Source organism: Sinocyclocheilus rhinocerous, unplaced genomic scaffold (genome assembly GCF_001515625.1).
Source record: "Sinocyclocheilus rhinocerous isolate Xijiao unplaced genomic scaffold, SAMN03320098_v1.1 scaffold106, whole genome shotgun sequence".
NCBI lineage: Eukaryota > Metazoa > Chordata > Actinopteri > Cypriniformes > Cyprinidae > Sinocyclocheilus > Sinocyclocheilus rhinocerous.
Window position 1 is genome coordinate 1588 of NW_015633181.1, and position 14201 is coordinate 15788.

At 39.4% G+C, this 14201-nt stretch overlaps 2 protein-coding genes across 2 annotated transcripts; one reads left to right on the forward strand and one right to left on the reverse strand.

The window, feature by feature from the left end:
• Positions 1 to 1029: 1029 nt before the first annotated feature.
• On the forward strand, positions 1030 to 3282 carry LOC107743434 (probable 28S rRNA (cytosine-C(5))-methyltransferase; the record flags this gene model as incomplete). Its single annotated transcript, XM_016556665.1, has 4 exons — positions 1030 to 1216; positions 1335 to 1536; positions 1627 to 1782; positions 2590 to 3282. Coding segments are annotated over 4 exons (711 nt in total), but the record flags the coding sequence as incomplete, so codon positions are not given.
• A 664-nt stretch (positions 3283 to 3946) lies between these two features.
• LOC107743381 (nuclear envelope pore membrane protein POM 121-like) lies at positions 3947 to 13524 on the reverse strand. Its single transcript, XM_016556573.1, has 13 exons — positions 12931 to 13524; positions 11307 to 11507; positions 10939 to 11103; positions 10704 to 10784; positions 10429 to 10603; positions 10147 to 10238; positions 9780 to 9859; positions 9282 to 9406; positions 9098 to 9197; positions 8621 to 9010; positions 6841 to 8241; positions 5394 to 5495; positions 3947 to 5297 (listed from the first exon to the last, which is right to left on the reverse strand). The coding sequence occupies exons 1-13, from the start codon at positions 13482 to 13484 to the stop codon at positions 5203 to 5205; spliced, it is 3561 nt and encodes a 1186-aa protein (XP_016412059.1). The 5' UTR covers positions 13485 to 13524; the 3' UTR covers positions 3947 to 5202.
• Positions 13525 to 14201: the final 677 nt, after the last annotated feature.

The window sequence follows — 14201 nt, forward strand, 5'->3', positions numbered from 1 at the left end:
CTATTTTACTTTTAATTTAATTAGAAGTAGGCCAACAGCGCCCCCTACAGATTAAAACTCCTTACTGAGCGGGCGTTAGGACCTGGGGGAGGCTGTCAATGTCAATGCTGCTGCTGCTGCTGCACATGCTATTACTGTTTACTCTGTCATACACCAAACGTGTCATTCTGTACGTGCTTTCACAGATTAAATGCAGGGATCCAAACAGTCAATCTAATAATCATTCAGACAAAACTTTGCTTCAAGAATGAGCCACACTGCTGACATGATCTAACCACTAGCACACCCTGAGCACATGAGAGTTAACGCATTCCTCTTATGTGCTCAGGGTGAAGTGTTCTGGAACAGTGTTGTAAATACAACTTAACCACTGATTTCTAGTCGTGTCGCGCCCCCTACAGATTAAAACTCCTTACCGAACGGGCATTAGGCCCTGGGGGAGGCTGTCAATGCTGCTGCTGCTGCTGCACATGCTATTACTGTTTACTCTATCATACACCAAACGTGTCATTCTGTACGTGCTTTCACAGATTAAATGCAGGGATCCAAACAGTCAATCTAATAATCATTCAGACAAAACTTTGCTTCAAGAATGAGCCACACTGCTGACATGATCTAACCACTAGCACACCCTGAGCACATGAGAGTTAACGCATTCCTCTTATCGGCAAGACATCGACATAATTTTTCATATCGGGCCAATGCCGATATTTACTTTTAAAGTCATTATCGGCCGATTCCGATAGCAGTCCGATAATATCGTGCATCCCTAATATATACACAATATTAATGTTTTGTTATTTAATTTATACATTCTTAAAATGAAGATAATTTTTTTTTTGTAATTAATATTCATATATGCATATATAAAATAAAATCTAATCTGTATATAATATTGACTTTCGTTAATATATATATATATATACACACACACACACACACACATAATATATCTAATATATACATAGTTATAATATATACATTTATTAAAATTTTAATTATATAATATATGTTTTATTTTAATTGAATAATTTCAGGAAGTTGTTTGCATTTGATCTTGATGCCAAACGTCTGTCCACCATGAGCACTCTTCTCCTTCGTGCCGGGGTCACATGTCATCAGCTGGCCAATCAGGATTTTCTGAAAGTAGATCCACAGAGCTCAGAGTACAAGGAAGTCGAGAACGTCCTTCTGGACCCGTCCTGCAGTGGATCAGGTAATTGTTGTGTATTAAGGAATCATTGCATCAGCAATACATATTTTGTCTTGACGTCTCAAGGGCATTTAGTGTGTTTTTAGATATGGTCATGTAGACGTGTGCTTGTCTGTCTCAGGGATGGTTTGTCTACGGGATGAGGTCTCAGAGCCGCAGGATGACAGGCGTCTGCAGGCGCTGGCTACATTTCAGCTGCGCTGTCTCAACCGCGCACTGCAGTTCCCTCAGGTACAGCGCGTCGTCTATTCCACCTGCTCCATTCACTCGCAGGAGAACGAGGAGGTTGTGTCGGCCTGCTTACAGCAGAACCCTGGATTCAGGTCAGAAACCTGGAGAGAAAAATCATTTCATATTTGTTTCACAATATGAGGACATTATCTGAAAATTTTTTCGTCCGGCTTTGCTTGTAGAGTAGTCCATCTTCTTCCAAACTGGCCTGAGAGGGGTCATGAGCCTTTCACCCAGTGCCTTCGTGCCAGCACAGCAAAAACACGCACTCATGGGTTCTTTGTGGCCATGCTGGAGAGACGCCCCCCGCAGACAGATGAGGAAAACCTCCCGATCATGTAAGTCTGATGACTACTACTGTGTGTGAGGTGTCTAGTTATATATCTTAAAGACTTTTTTTTTTTTTAAACCTGTGATATGCTACTAAAGTTTAAAAAAAGGAAATACCTTTGCCTTGAGCAACTGAAACGTATAGCTCATTTCACCCAATAATAAAAAGAAACAAAAGAGCATTTGTGATTCCAACTCGAGAGCAGTTGTGATTCTAATTGAATACCCATTACTTTAATACAGGGATATGAGAACCATGCTGTTCAGATGCAAATTGTTTTTAATTATATCAGCATAAATTAAAGGCAGTACTATCATGACATAATGAATGAATAAATACACATTTTTTGAAAATGATTTAGGTCTCTTATGTTTGCTAAGGCTGCATTTATTTGATCAAAAATACAGTAAAACAGTAATATTGTGAAATATTAGTAATATATAAAATAACTGTTTTCTATGTGAATATATTTTAAAATGTAATTTATTCTTGTGACGCAAAGCTGAATTTTCAGCATCATTACTCTAGTCTTCAGTGTCACATGATCCTTTAGAAATCATTCTAATATTCTGATTCTGGTAGTGTTGAAAACAGTTGTGCTTAAATTCTTAAAATCTTACTGACCCTTATATATAATATCTATTACTAGTATTTAAATAATGTCTTTTTTCACATTACATAAGAATTTCTGAATTGTCCTGAAAATGTTACAATTAAAATATGGTCCTAAATATTACATATTTTAATACCAGATTTTTAACATTTCATTTATTTTTGGTTAACTATTTATAACATGGTTTTGTTATCGTCACAGCACAACATTGCAGTCTGGGTGTGAGGAAAAGCAGGACACACATCAATCTGGTCCATCTGATGAGGAACAAGAGAACACAGAGACTGCAATCAATCAACTGACAAATCCAAGCTCAAAGAAGAAAAGGAAGAGAAACAGAAAACCCCCCAAAAAGCAAGAACCCTGAAGTTGTACTTGAAAATCATCTCTTCTCAGCTAACCCACCACTGACACACTGACTCCTGCTTTTATTGAAATGTGATGAATGATATATTGTATTAAGCCAGACCTCAGATTCATTATTTAGAAATGTGAGTTGTCTGTCATGCATTGAACGCCACTGATGAGCATAATTAAGATCCACAGCAAGTCAACTTTACATTTTTATTGGAAACCAGCATGTCATTATCAGAGCATTTAAGCAGACACAACACAATCCGTGTGCCGCTTCATTCAGAACTCCATTCACGCTTTGAGGGTTAGTGGGAATGGTCATTTACACACTAACTGAGCATTCACTAACAGCAACGTCTGAAAAACATACAACTAGGTACAACTGCTCTCAAACATTCACAGCTTGAGAAATCCAGCTCTCATCTCAACATCTCATTTTCTCAATAGTCTACACAACTCGCTTGTATTTGGTACGGCTTTCTAATAAACAGAAAGCCTGGGCTCATGCCTCCTTGCATCAGTCTGGGCATGAGGATACTTTGAAAATGTGATTAATTACAATCAAATTATCTTGTTAAGACCTAAATGAGAAATGTCATGCAAGGGGGACAGAGATGGCTACATCACTGTAAAAATATTTGCTGTCCCCAATTCAGTGGATTTTGCAGGTCAAAGAATATGAGGGGGTAAAAAAAACAAAAAAACAATGGCATGTTTGTGCTTCCATATTTGTGCATTGAAGTACTAATTAAATCCAGTGTTTTGTGGATATACAACATTGTATATTGACTGAAAACACATCATACACCGCTCTTTCACTTATCAGACCTGAGAACATGTTAAGACTTAAAATCTTCGGGTATTGGCGGTCTACATAATGCCTTGACTGCATTTCCCAACAGATGCTGATTCAGGAACGTTCTAAAGACATGCCGTTTCAATCGCAGCTTGAGTATTTGCTATATCTTGGTATTTTAAAACACATCACAAGCATGCACAAACCATAGAATTCCTAAAAAAAATTCAGTAATGGTTTACATGCACATTAAAAAGAGAAGCAAAATTTAAAATAGCATTTAAGCCTCTATAGGTTAAATCAAATCTGAATAAGCTAAATTATTTTCAAACCAAACATTCAGCAAAGCAAATGCCACATCCTCTATGCTCCTGAAATTCACATTTTGGGGGCACTTTTTTGCACTTATTTCAATTGATCACTCAAGTCAAATGTTTATTTCCAAAGAATATTCAAACGCAAGTATGCACTTTTACAGAGTCTGAAATTTGACTTTTTAGTCAGTAATCAAAAATAATTGAAGTTGAGATCATATTCTTTTGAAATCATCTAAATGCACTTAAGCATTATTATGAAAGAACAGGCATCCATGTCTCAGAGTACAAATCTGACATCATCCATAATACGTAACCAGAAGCAAAACACACTAAGGCACACAGAGCAATGAATGGATAAAAAATAAAATGAGAGCTACATCCAGTGCCTGACAGTTAAATACACACTGATGGCAGATGCAACAGCTATAGAATCGTGGTTTTGCCTACATGTTTGCACTAATTGCTGACTTTAATTACTCAGAGTATAATTAACAGTACATCGAATCTGCAGTAAAACATCTCAGCTGGGACACAGATGCACGTTTAAAATGGAGAGGTAGTAAAACGGGCATGGTGTGACGGAGAGGTCAACGTGTCGTACTAAAAAAAACATCAGCTTTGGTTTTAAACAGACAGACATCCAACGTATGATAAACGAATGCAGGAAAACAGGCACGTAAACGTTGCTTACAGAAAAAGCGATGTAAAATTTGTTTATTATGCAGCTCACTCAGGCAAAAAAAAAAAAAAAATTGTAATGTAAATGAAACGGGTAAAATATTCACGTTTTGAGGGCTTAACAAAATTAAGATTCTGCTAAGCATGATGGAAAAGCATGACAAATCTACACTAATTTGCAAGGGAAAAAAGGTGTATTCACTGGATCTAAAATAAAGAGCATCTGATTACTCAAACAAAAAGAGTCAAAAATAAGATCCGTTTCTTTTAACAGGCCTGGACTGAATTCAGATTGAGTCCAGATTTGAAAGTCTCTTTTTCGTTCAAGTATAATTCGCTCCTGTTCGCCATCCTTCCTCAACACCAGACGTCCTCATTAGACATTTACAGACTCCATTAGCAAGGTTGTGATGAGTCTCGGTGGGCGCAACAAACCGCAGAGATGGGGCCGCCCGGTACTCTAAAATCTACACTCCATGAGCCTTGATCCTACACGCCTGACCAGCCCTGACAGTCTGGAGGGTTGTAGAGATGAGGTCTGGCTGAGAGCCTTGTTGTGTTTGGACCAGCAGCAGTAGCAGCAGTGTCTGAGGCAGGTGGGACAGCCGGAGTAGTAGTTGCAGAGTCCAGACGACAATAATGAAAGGGACAGGACTCACATCAGCCACATTACTTCTTCCTTGGGTGCTGTCTGCGTGCTTGTAATCGACGAGCCCCAGAGGACTTGGATCCCGTTCCGATAGAGAAGGTGGCTGGTGAAGAACCTAAAAGGATTAAAATATATATTTATAAAAAGGAAAAAAATGGATAGAACTATTATATAATATTATTTTTAAAAACCGGTAGTGACTGTATTTTACCAAATGGTGAGGCGCCCACTGCTCCAAAACCTGGGGTTCCAGGGCTGCCAAATGGCACTGACATTCCTGCAGATGCCTGGCCAAAGGCAGGAGTTGATGTTCCTAAGACAACACAGAACAAACAAGGAGAATGTAAGATGACCGCTTTACTGGGTTTAGTGCAAATCGTTAAACAACTCATCCACTTACTGCTAACCAAGTCTAAATACAAAATACTAACCACTTGCACACTGTGCTAATATGCTGTAATACTTTGAGTGAAACTGGTTGTGGAATCTTTTTAAGTAAAGTGTAATTTAGAATTATTTATGTACTATTGTAGTATTTAAGGTTTTGAATTAGCTTTTATTTTCACACTTTTTCATTTTATTTTTAGTTTACATTTTAGTAATTGTAATTTAATCAAATAGTTTTCTATTAATCATTTCTATTTATCTTATTTTAGTCATTTTAGTAGTAGTAAATTATTTTTATTGCCATGTCAGCATCTAAGGCAAAAACTGAATTGGAATAAACAAAAACCAAGCATTTAATAATTTTAGTACTTAATTTATGAAAAAACTGCGAAACCTTGTCTCAGCAACTAACTGAAAATAAGTTTACGTTTCTCATATTTATATTTCAGCTTATTTTAATAAATATAAAATAAATAAATATAAATGTAATGGGCATTAAATGTAAATCTGGGCAGCAAAAACAGCCTAAATTGCAACATTTTGTGCCTGTCATGGTGATGGAGGAGAATAGTGCAAGAAATGCAGTAAAAAGCAGCTCTTGCAGCATACTCATATTCTATCTAGAACATAACTTCTGGTCAGACACAAATCAGGAGCACAAAAGGGAAGTTACTGCTAATTTTGAACACAATTTACAGCATACATATTTTTGCATGACCAAATCTGGTAATACAGGTAAGTGCTGGGTGGAGCAAATGTGGGAAGAAAAGGAGTAAATGCCACCCAATAATCAGGACCAAAGAGAACTGGCACAGGAACTGCAGCGTTACACACTGGTTTTGTCTGGTCTTGTCATGATGCATTCAAACAAAATACAAGCCAAACATAAATAAATAACCATGTTACTTGATTACAAAATATCAATGATTATGTAGTTTATTAATGTAGTTTCATCAGTTTTTACTGTGTTGTGTATGCATTTTGCTGCAGTTTGAATATTCTGATACAACTAAACTGAAATTGTTCACAAAATAATTGCCTGTATCTATATCCATCCATCCATCCATCTATATACACATATATCTATATAGATAATATATATAACATGCACGCGCACACACACTAGTGCTTGATATAAACCAATAGTGGTTATATTGTTTTTTTTTACGGTAAATACTGATATGTGAGAGAGCATATACATATATCATCAGCCACTACAATCTCTCAATGTCAAATACAACCTCCTGACCTTTCTCAATAAAAAGACTTACCAAAACCAGGCTTGTTATCGGTGTTGTTGGCTCCAAAGGAAAACCCTGGCGTTTGAGCTGCAGGTGTAGGGGTTCCAAACGGTGTTGCTGAGAGTGACACCCCAAAGTTAAACCCTCCAGAGGCAGGAGGCGCCGGAGTACTAGGAGCAGGGTTCTGAGTGGCTGTTGACGCCCCTCCGAAGGTGAATGTAGGAGCTGGGGCAGGGAGAGGGAGAGGGGCCACAGTCTGTGTGGAGGCCCCAAAGACGGGAGCCGCAGAAGGGGTGGTGGTGTTTCCAAAAGCGAAGCCAGCTCCACCGAACGTAGGCTGGCTGTTAGTCCCAAACGCAGGCGCTGCTGTGCTGGCTGCGGCTCCAAACACAAATGGTGATGTGCTGCTACTTCCACTGCCAGCCCCAAATGTGAAGGGCTTTGCAGCAGCAGGGGTCTGCTGTGTGGATGCTGGAAAGGTTGATGATGCAGTGAAGGTTGAGCTTCTGAAAGTGGTTTGTGTTGTGGGTGTCTCTGAGGATGTGGTGGCACTGCTGGTCATGCCAAACCCACCAAACGGAGTGGATGTGGAGTTCTGGTTTGCCGACACCTGGCCAAAAGTGAATGTGCTTTGGACCTGTGGGGCAGGTGCAGGCTTTGCTGCTCCGAACTGAAAAGCAGAGGTGGTGCTGCTAGCATTAGTGGTGTTGGTGTTCAGCGTAGGGGCAGCCGTTGTGGTTGATGTTGCTCCAAACTTGAACGTGGTGTTTGTGGCAGGAGCGGATGTGACTGTTGTAGTCCAGCTTCCAAAGAGAGACGGGGAAGGAGTTTGCGTAATTGGGGCGGCAGATGATGCGGACACCGTCACTGGTTGGGTACTGGTTAGTCCACCAAATAACATCCCACTGTTCTGTGAAACCGGAGCAGCAGGGGTTGATGTCGTTGGTGTGGCTGTCTGCCCGAAGGTACTAATGCCACTTCCTGTGCCAAATAAAGGCTTAAAGGTTGGCTGGGTGGGTTTGACCTCTGCTGTGGAAGCAGGCGTGGTGCTTGCTGCACCAAAAATGGGCTTAAACCCAGACGACAGGGGGTTGCTAATGCTATTGACTGATGCGACCGTGGTCGTAAGTACAGTGACTGTAGATTTAGGAGGCTCAGATGCAGGAGTGGCCACAGGTTTAATCAAACTGAACAGGCTGCCTCCTCCGCCCAGGGATGGCATGCTTGATGGGGGTTTAAGAGGTTGGGCCAAGATCTGAGCGAAGGCAGAGGGCATAGAGGTGGCTGGCTTGGAGGCAGGCGTTGATATGGAGGATGGGGTAGAGAATAAAGGCTGCAGAGCGGTAGGGCCTGACTCCGATTTGACAACTCCGCTGCTCGGGTTTGTGGCAGAAGCAGGTGTAGAAAGACTGGACACAGACACTGCTGGAGCTGTATAAGGTGACAAAGACATACAAGGTCATGTTAAAGTGCATGATCAAGTGTACAACAGTACCAAAATAAATACAATATCAGTATTAAAAAATTTAATAAAATATATTTTTTAAAAGAAATAATATATTTTATATTTTAAACAAATACTGTTCAAGTGTTTGGAGTCATTAAGATTATTATTATTAATAATAATTTTCTTTAAAGAAAACACTTGATGTGACATCAAATATGTTAATTACATTTTTAATCTAAAGAAAAAGAAAACATTATTTTAAATAAATGGGTGTTCTTTTAAACTTTCCATTCAACAAACAATCCTGAATTATAATAATAATAGTAGTAATCACCCCAAATCTGTAAAATCTTTTTTACAAACCTGCAGTGGTAGTGCCCATTAGAGTGGGAGCATTGAGAAGCGGATTATTCTTCATGTTTCTCAGGGACTCCAGCAGAGGGTTAGAGATGCTTGAAGATGGAGCAGTTGGGGCAGCTGGGGTGGTAGTGACAGAGGGGGCTGAGGTGAGAGTCAGGGGTGCAGTACTAGCCACACTGGGCGCAGTGATGGTGAGGTCGATAGTTGGAGCAGGAGTTGTAGTAGTGGCTGGTGTGGTCTCAGGCACAGGTGTGGAAAGAGAAATCAGAGTGGGCGCGAAGCTCACAGCAGGTGCAGTCCCAGATGAAGAGGTTGGTGCTGGCTGAGAGAACAGGGTTAAAGAGGGAGCCAGAGCTGGGGTAGGTTCAGAAGCAGGAGGAGGGATCTCTGGCTCTGGAAAAAATAAAAGATATAACAGAATTAGCTGAACGAATTTCATTGTATTTATAGCCAATCCAGGTGAGAGTGAAGACAACATACCAGGCTCCTCCAAGACCTTCTGTATCTGGCTGAGAGCTGCTTTCTTTTCCATATCTAGATCTTTCACTGTGATAGTATAGCCAAGTTCAGGAGGTGGTGGCTGCAGACCCAATGTTACAGTGATGAACATTCATTATGCAAATGTCTGGTAGAAATGTGCATCAATAGCAGCTTTGTTACTTACCAAAGAAATCTGATCTCCTCTGTTTGTGGTGACCAGCTGGATTTTGCGCTTGCGTTTGCAACCGCTTCCTCCAGAGTCAGATGTCGATGTTGCAACAGGTGCCTCAGATTTTGGAGTAAGTTTAGCTGGTACAAATAAAAATTCAAAATGGAATTTTTGTAGCATTCCTGGTACAAAATTTTAAATCTTTAATTTGAACTTATACCACTAATCAATGCTATATTGCAGGGGTGGCAAACGTTGGTCCTGGACAGCCGCAGCCCTGCAGAGTTTTCCTTCAACCCTAATCAAACACACCTGAACAAGCTAATCAAGGTCTGAAGGGTTACTAGAAAGCTACAGGCAGGTGAGTTTTAATTAGGGTTGGAGCTGTATTCTGCAGGGCTGCGGCTCTCCAGGACCGGAGTTCGCCACCGCTGCTATATTGTATAAAGTTGCACTGAACAAGTTAATAAACCAAAAAAACATTATATGAACAAACTAATACATGTTTCTCACTTGTAGCAGGCGCAGGGTCAGTTGCCACCTTATCCATTTTCATAAAGAATGTAGAACCTGGTAAGGTAGCATCTTCCTCCCTACAGCACACAAAATAGTTCAGGAACAGAGTAACATGAGAATGTCTTAAGCAGACCCTGTATAATCAAGAGTAGTTATGTGCTCATCTGACCTTGAGCAGACATTTTGCAAAGGTGTTTACATAGCACATCTTGAGACACACTTTCACAAAATAAACTATTTTTAACTCAACCTGCTTTTTTACAGTGACAGTAAATAAATCAACAACAAAAAATGCAGCCTTGATGAACACAAGAAACTTCTTGTCAACACCAGTGAATGGTAGTGAACATCTAAAGATGGTTACCTTGCTTTCTTGGCAGCTCGCTCTGGAGTCTGACACCGAGATACTCCTGGGCTTGTGAAAGGAGAAAGACTGAGACTGGATGCTGCTCTTCTCTGGAAATACAAAATTTAAGGAATTGAGTCAAAGAATACAAAACACAACAGTACAAAAAAAAAATAAATGTAAGTAATAATCAATATGTTCACTAGCTAACAATTTTAATAATTTATCATTGCATTCCCTCAATTTCCAACACTATAAATCTTTATACGCTCCTTATAAGAAAACGGCCAAATTAAATACCTGTGGATAACCCTGTGAAGAGCTGTAGGAACTGCGAATGGGATTTCGGACAGATCCAGGCACCCCACTGGGAACAGGAGCACCACTTACAGAGCTGATGGAGGAAGTGCGAGACCGCTTCATAATGGACTCTTCGTTGAGAGAGGAGTTCATCCCTCTCTTTAGACTGCCAGGTCTAAGGAGAAGAGGACACATAATCAGAGATAATGTGATGAAACTCAACGTTTAACAGATGTAGAGGCAGATACTACAGTGGAAGGTGTACAATCTCCTACTTTGGCACAAGCTGAGATGGAGCTCCATTTGCAAGAAGTGGCTCAAATGCTGACTGAGAACTTCCACTGCTGTCATGTCGCCTGATGAGAACAAGACAATTATTTGGTGAAATTACAAAAACCAACAGCAAATCTTCTAAATTCTACATAACAAGGAAAGTTACAAACTAACAAACTCAAAGAGGATAAGATTGTGTGATGACTTTCATTTGGTCACTTTCTTTCCATCACATACCTCCTTTTGCTCTTCTGCCCAGAGGAAGCACTCTTGTCCTCCTCATCAACCTCCCTCTTCCTGCTCTCTCTGAGCACACTCAGAACAGCTTCTCTGGAGCAGGGGTCTGCCTGAGCTCCAATACCTGGGGATTTGACTGCTCCAGGGGAGTTCAGGTGATTGAAGCTAGAAACAATGTAGCGTTTACATATGAGCGAAGCAAATTCATCTTGACAATGCAATTTAATCCTGAAGCAACTGTGGCAGCTATAGACAAGGTCTTAGGAGAGAAATAACCCCAAATAGGAATTAATTAGACTACAGGCAAAAACAAAAGCTATTTAATGCTAGTGCATTTAATCCACTCTACAGAATTTGAAGCGACTTACAAAGATGATCGAGCGAGGTCTGTTTTGGCGATCTTCACTGTGACCGGACTGTGAGCAGCAGGTGAATTGCGTTGGGTGAGAACATTCTTCTTACAGAATCCATCCCATTTTGCAGGTGGAATCACTCCGATGGGAGATGTTCCCGTCTGCTGAAGGGGGTAATGTCTTTGGGGGGTGATGGTGAACCGACTTGCAGTGCCCCTGATGGCATTGAAAAGATCTTTATCAAAAATTTAAACACCCTCATAAAAAAATAAATAAATGAAAATTAAACTTGCCTTACTTATGATTTTATGTTTTTAAAAGAGGTTTCTTTCTTATACTGACCATTTATTTGATGAAAAATTAAGTTTATTAAGTAGTAGAATTGTAAAATATAATGTAAATAATTTTTTACAACATGCTGATTTAGTGCTCAAAAAATATGCTTATTATCAATGTTGAAAACACTTGATCTGCTCAGTAATATTTTTGTGGAAACAGTGATTTGAAAATTAAATTTTTTTTTAAATGCAAAAATTAAAGAAATTAATACTTTTATTAAGTAAGGATGCAATAAAATACATTTGTTACAAAAGACGGCCATTTCAAATAAATGCTGTTCTTTTAAACTTTCTACACATAAAAAATCCTGATTTTTTTTTCGTTCCCACAAAAATATTAAGCAACAACAAATGTTTTCAACATTAATGATAAGAAAAGTTAATTGACCACCAAATCAATATATTAGAATGATTTCTGAAGAGTCATGTGAACACTGGAGTAATGACTGCTGAAAATTCAGCTTTGCCACCACAGGAATAAATTCCATTTTTAAATATATTCACATAGAAAAGGGTTGTTTTAAACTGCAATATTTTACCAATATTACAGTGTTCTTTTTTTTTTTTTTTTCAAAAGCAGCCTTGGTGAGCTTAAGACACTGCTTTTAAAGAAAGAAACATAGAAACGAACCACCTTCTAAACACCTCATTTTTGTGTTTCTCTGAAGTCAGTAAGTCATAGGTTTAGAACAACAGGAAAGAAGCTTGCCAAAAAAAACAACAACAACAAAAAAACCTTAAGCTGAAAAGTAGACTGTTCAGCATGGTGACAAATTCCAAAATAACTAAAATGAGTTAAGTGTTAAATTAGGAGGATTATAAACAAACATTAAAATTCAAAACTTCAGTAACAGTGTATATACTAACTATGAAAAAGTCATCACTTGAATAAAGAAAATAAATCCATTGTGTTTCCAATTTCAAGTATCAGCCGAAATAAGACATTTGCAGTGCAAGCGCGACAACAAAGCTGTCAAAATGCAGTTTTATGTTATGTGGAAACCTTTATGCAACCCTACACGTGTAGTGTCAGGCGTCCAAACTGGTGTAGGAGGAGCAGTGCGCCTGACCAGCTCCAGGAACTCCCACATTTTCAAATCATGGAGGGAAAACTGGGACAACGTACGTGTTAGAACAACCGAGAAAGCCAAACGTGTACAAACACGATCCTGATAGACGCTAGATATGTTATATTAGAGCGTAAACAGTAGAATCTCTGATGCATTCCTATTAAAAGACGTGAGCTTAAATAGAGAATGCAGGCATAAAGTGACAAGACAGCATTTAACGTTAGTGTTTACCCGAATGACAGTCTTTTGTTAGGAGTGTGCACGGCATGATTAGGTCGGGCGAGTCTCTCCCGGAGCTGATCTCTGGGGTGCATGAAAGCCCCCGAGCCTCCAGTGGGCCTCACCGCTGCGGAGGGGCTTCCTTCAGTCTTGGCGAGGTAACTTCCCATGAGTATATCCCGAGGGCTGAACACCGACTCACTGAGCGTGTGGTCTCTTCTATAATACGAGCCCGCAAAGTGTCTATCGCTGGGTGACGCGAAGGAATTTCTAGCATCACTTTTACGTATCTTGTTTCTGCCGGCGGCCGGGACTCCGCTCAAAGTCCTGCCCGGTAACCAGCGCAGCAGAGCCGACGGGACGCTCAGTCCACGTCGAGGATTGAGGCCTAGTCTCTCGAAGAGCTGCAACTCCTCCGCTTTGTGAAAATAAACGACACAAGACACAACACAGATCAAAAGTATGTATAAATAAGCTGGTATGTAGCTCAACACGAGTAAAAGGAGGAATAAAGAGAACACCACAGCGGAGAAAACGATTAGCCGCCGTTTATCTTCAGGAGACATGGCGGCACCGCGCCGCCGAGGGAAGATATCCCATAATTCCCCGCGTCCGCGCGCGTTGTTTACGTCTCGAGGATGTTCGTCATGTTCGTGACTGCACGCGTGCATATTAGATTGATTACAGTTCTATAATTTTCACCAACAGGCTTTACTTGGTTGGAAATCGTGTTATGTGCACAACTTTTCTCCCCACAAAGAAATTCTTTGGAATAATTCGAATATTTTAATCCATGGAATATTTAATGAATTGTTGTTAATTTTTTTTGTTTTGCATTGTAAATTTTTTATTCACAAAAACAAATTTCTTAAGATTTTACCTAGGTTTGATGTCTTTCTTGCTGAGATTTCGCTTATTATTATCTCTTAAACTCATTGATAACAATAAGAATAACACGTTTCTTAATGTTTATGATTATATTTTTTTACTGATTGAGGTGTTACTGTATTTTTTCTTTTTTTATTCCTTTTATGTTATTGTATCTTAATGCAGTGCTGTTTGTTGTTGCTCTTTTTTTTTCTCTTGCAATACAAAAATATTAGATCGATTACAGTTTTTTACCGCACACTAGTGTTGTAATGTACAACAACACTACATTTCTGTTTATATTACATATTCACATAGGCTATACAAAGACTTCAAGTACTCACTGTATTATAGTTTGTTTTTACTCACCATTTGCACCCCAGATAATGAGAATTACAAAAAAAGAAAAAGAAAAG

Excerpts from the sequence above, each read along its gene's own strand:
- LOC107743381 (XM_016556573.1), bottom strand. The coding sequence starts at position 13,484 with ATGTCTCCTGAAGATAAACGGCGGCTAATCGTTTTCTCCGCTGTGGTG. Across the intron at positions 11,508-12,930 it reads AACAAAAGACTGTCATTCGG|GGGCACTGCAAGTCGGTTCA; the intron begins GTAAACACTAAC and ends CAATGCCATCAG. Across the intron at positions 10,604-10,703 it reads CCATCTCAGCTTGTGCCAAA|ACCTGGCAGTCTAAAGAGAG; the intron begins GTAGGAGATTGT and ends TCTTCTCCTTAG.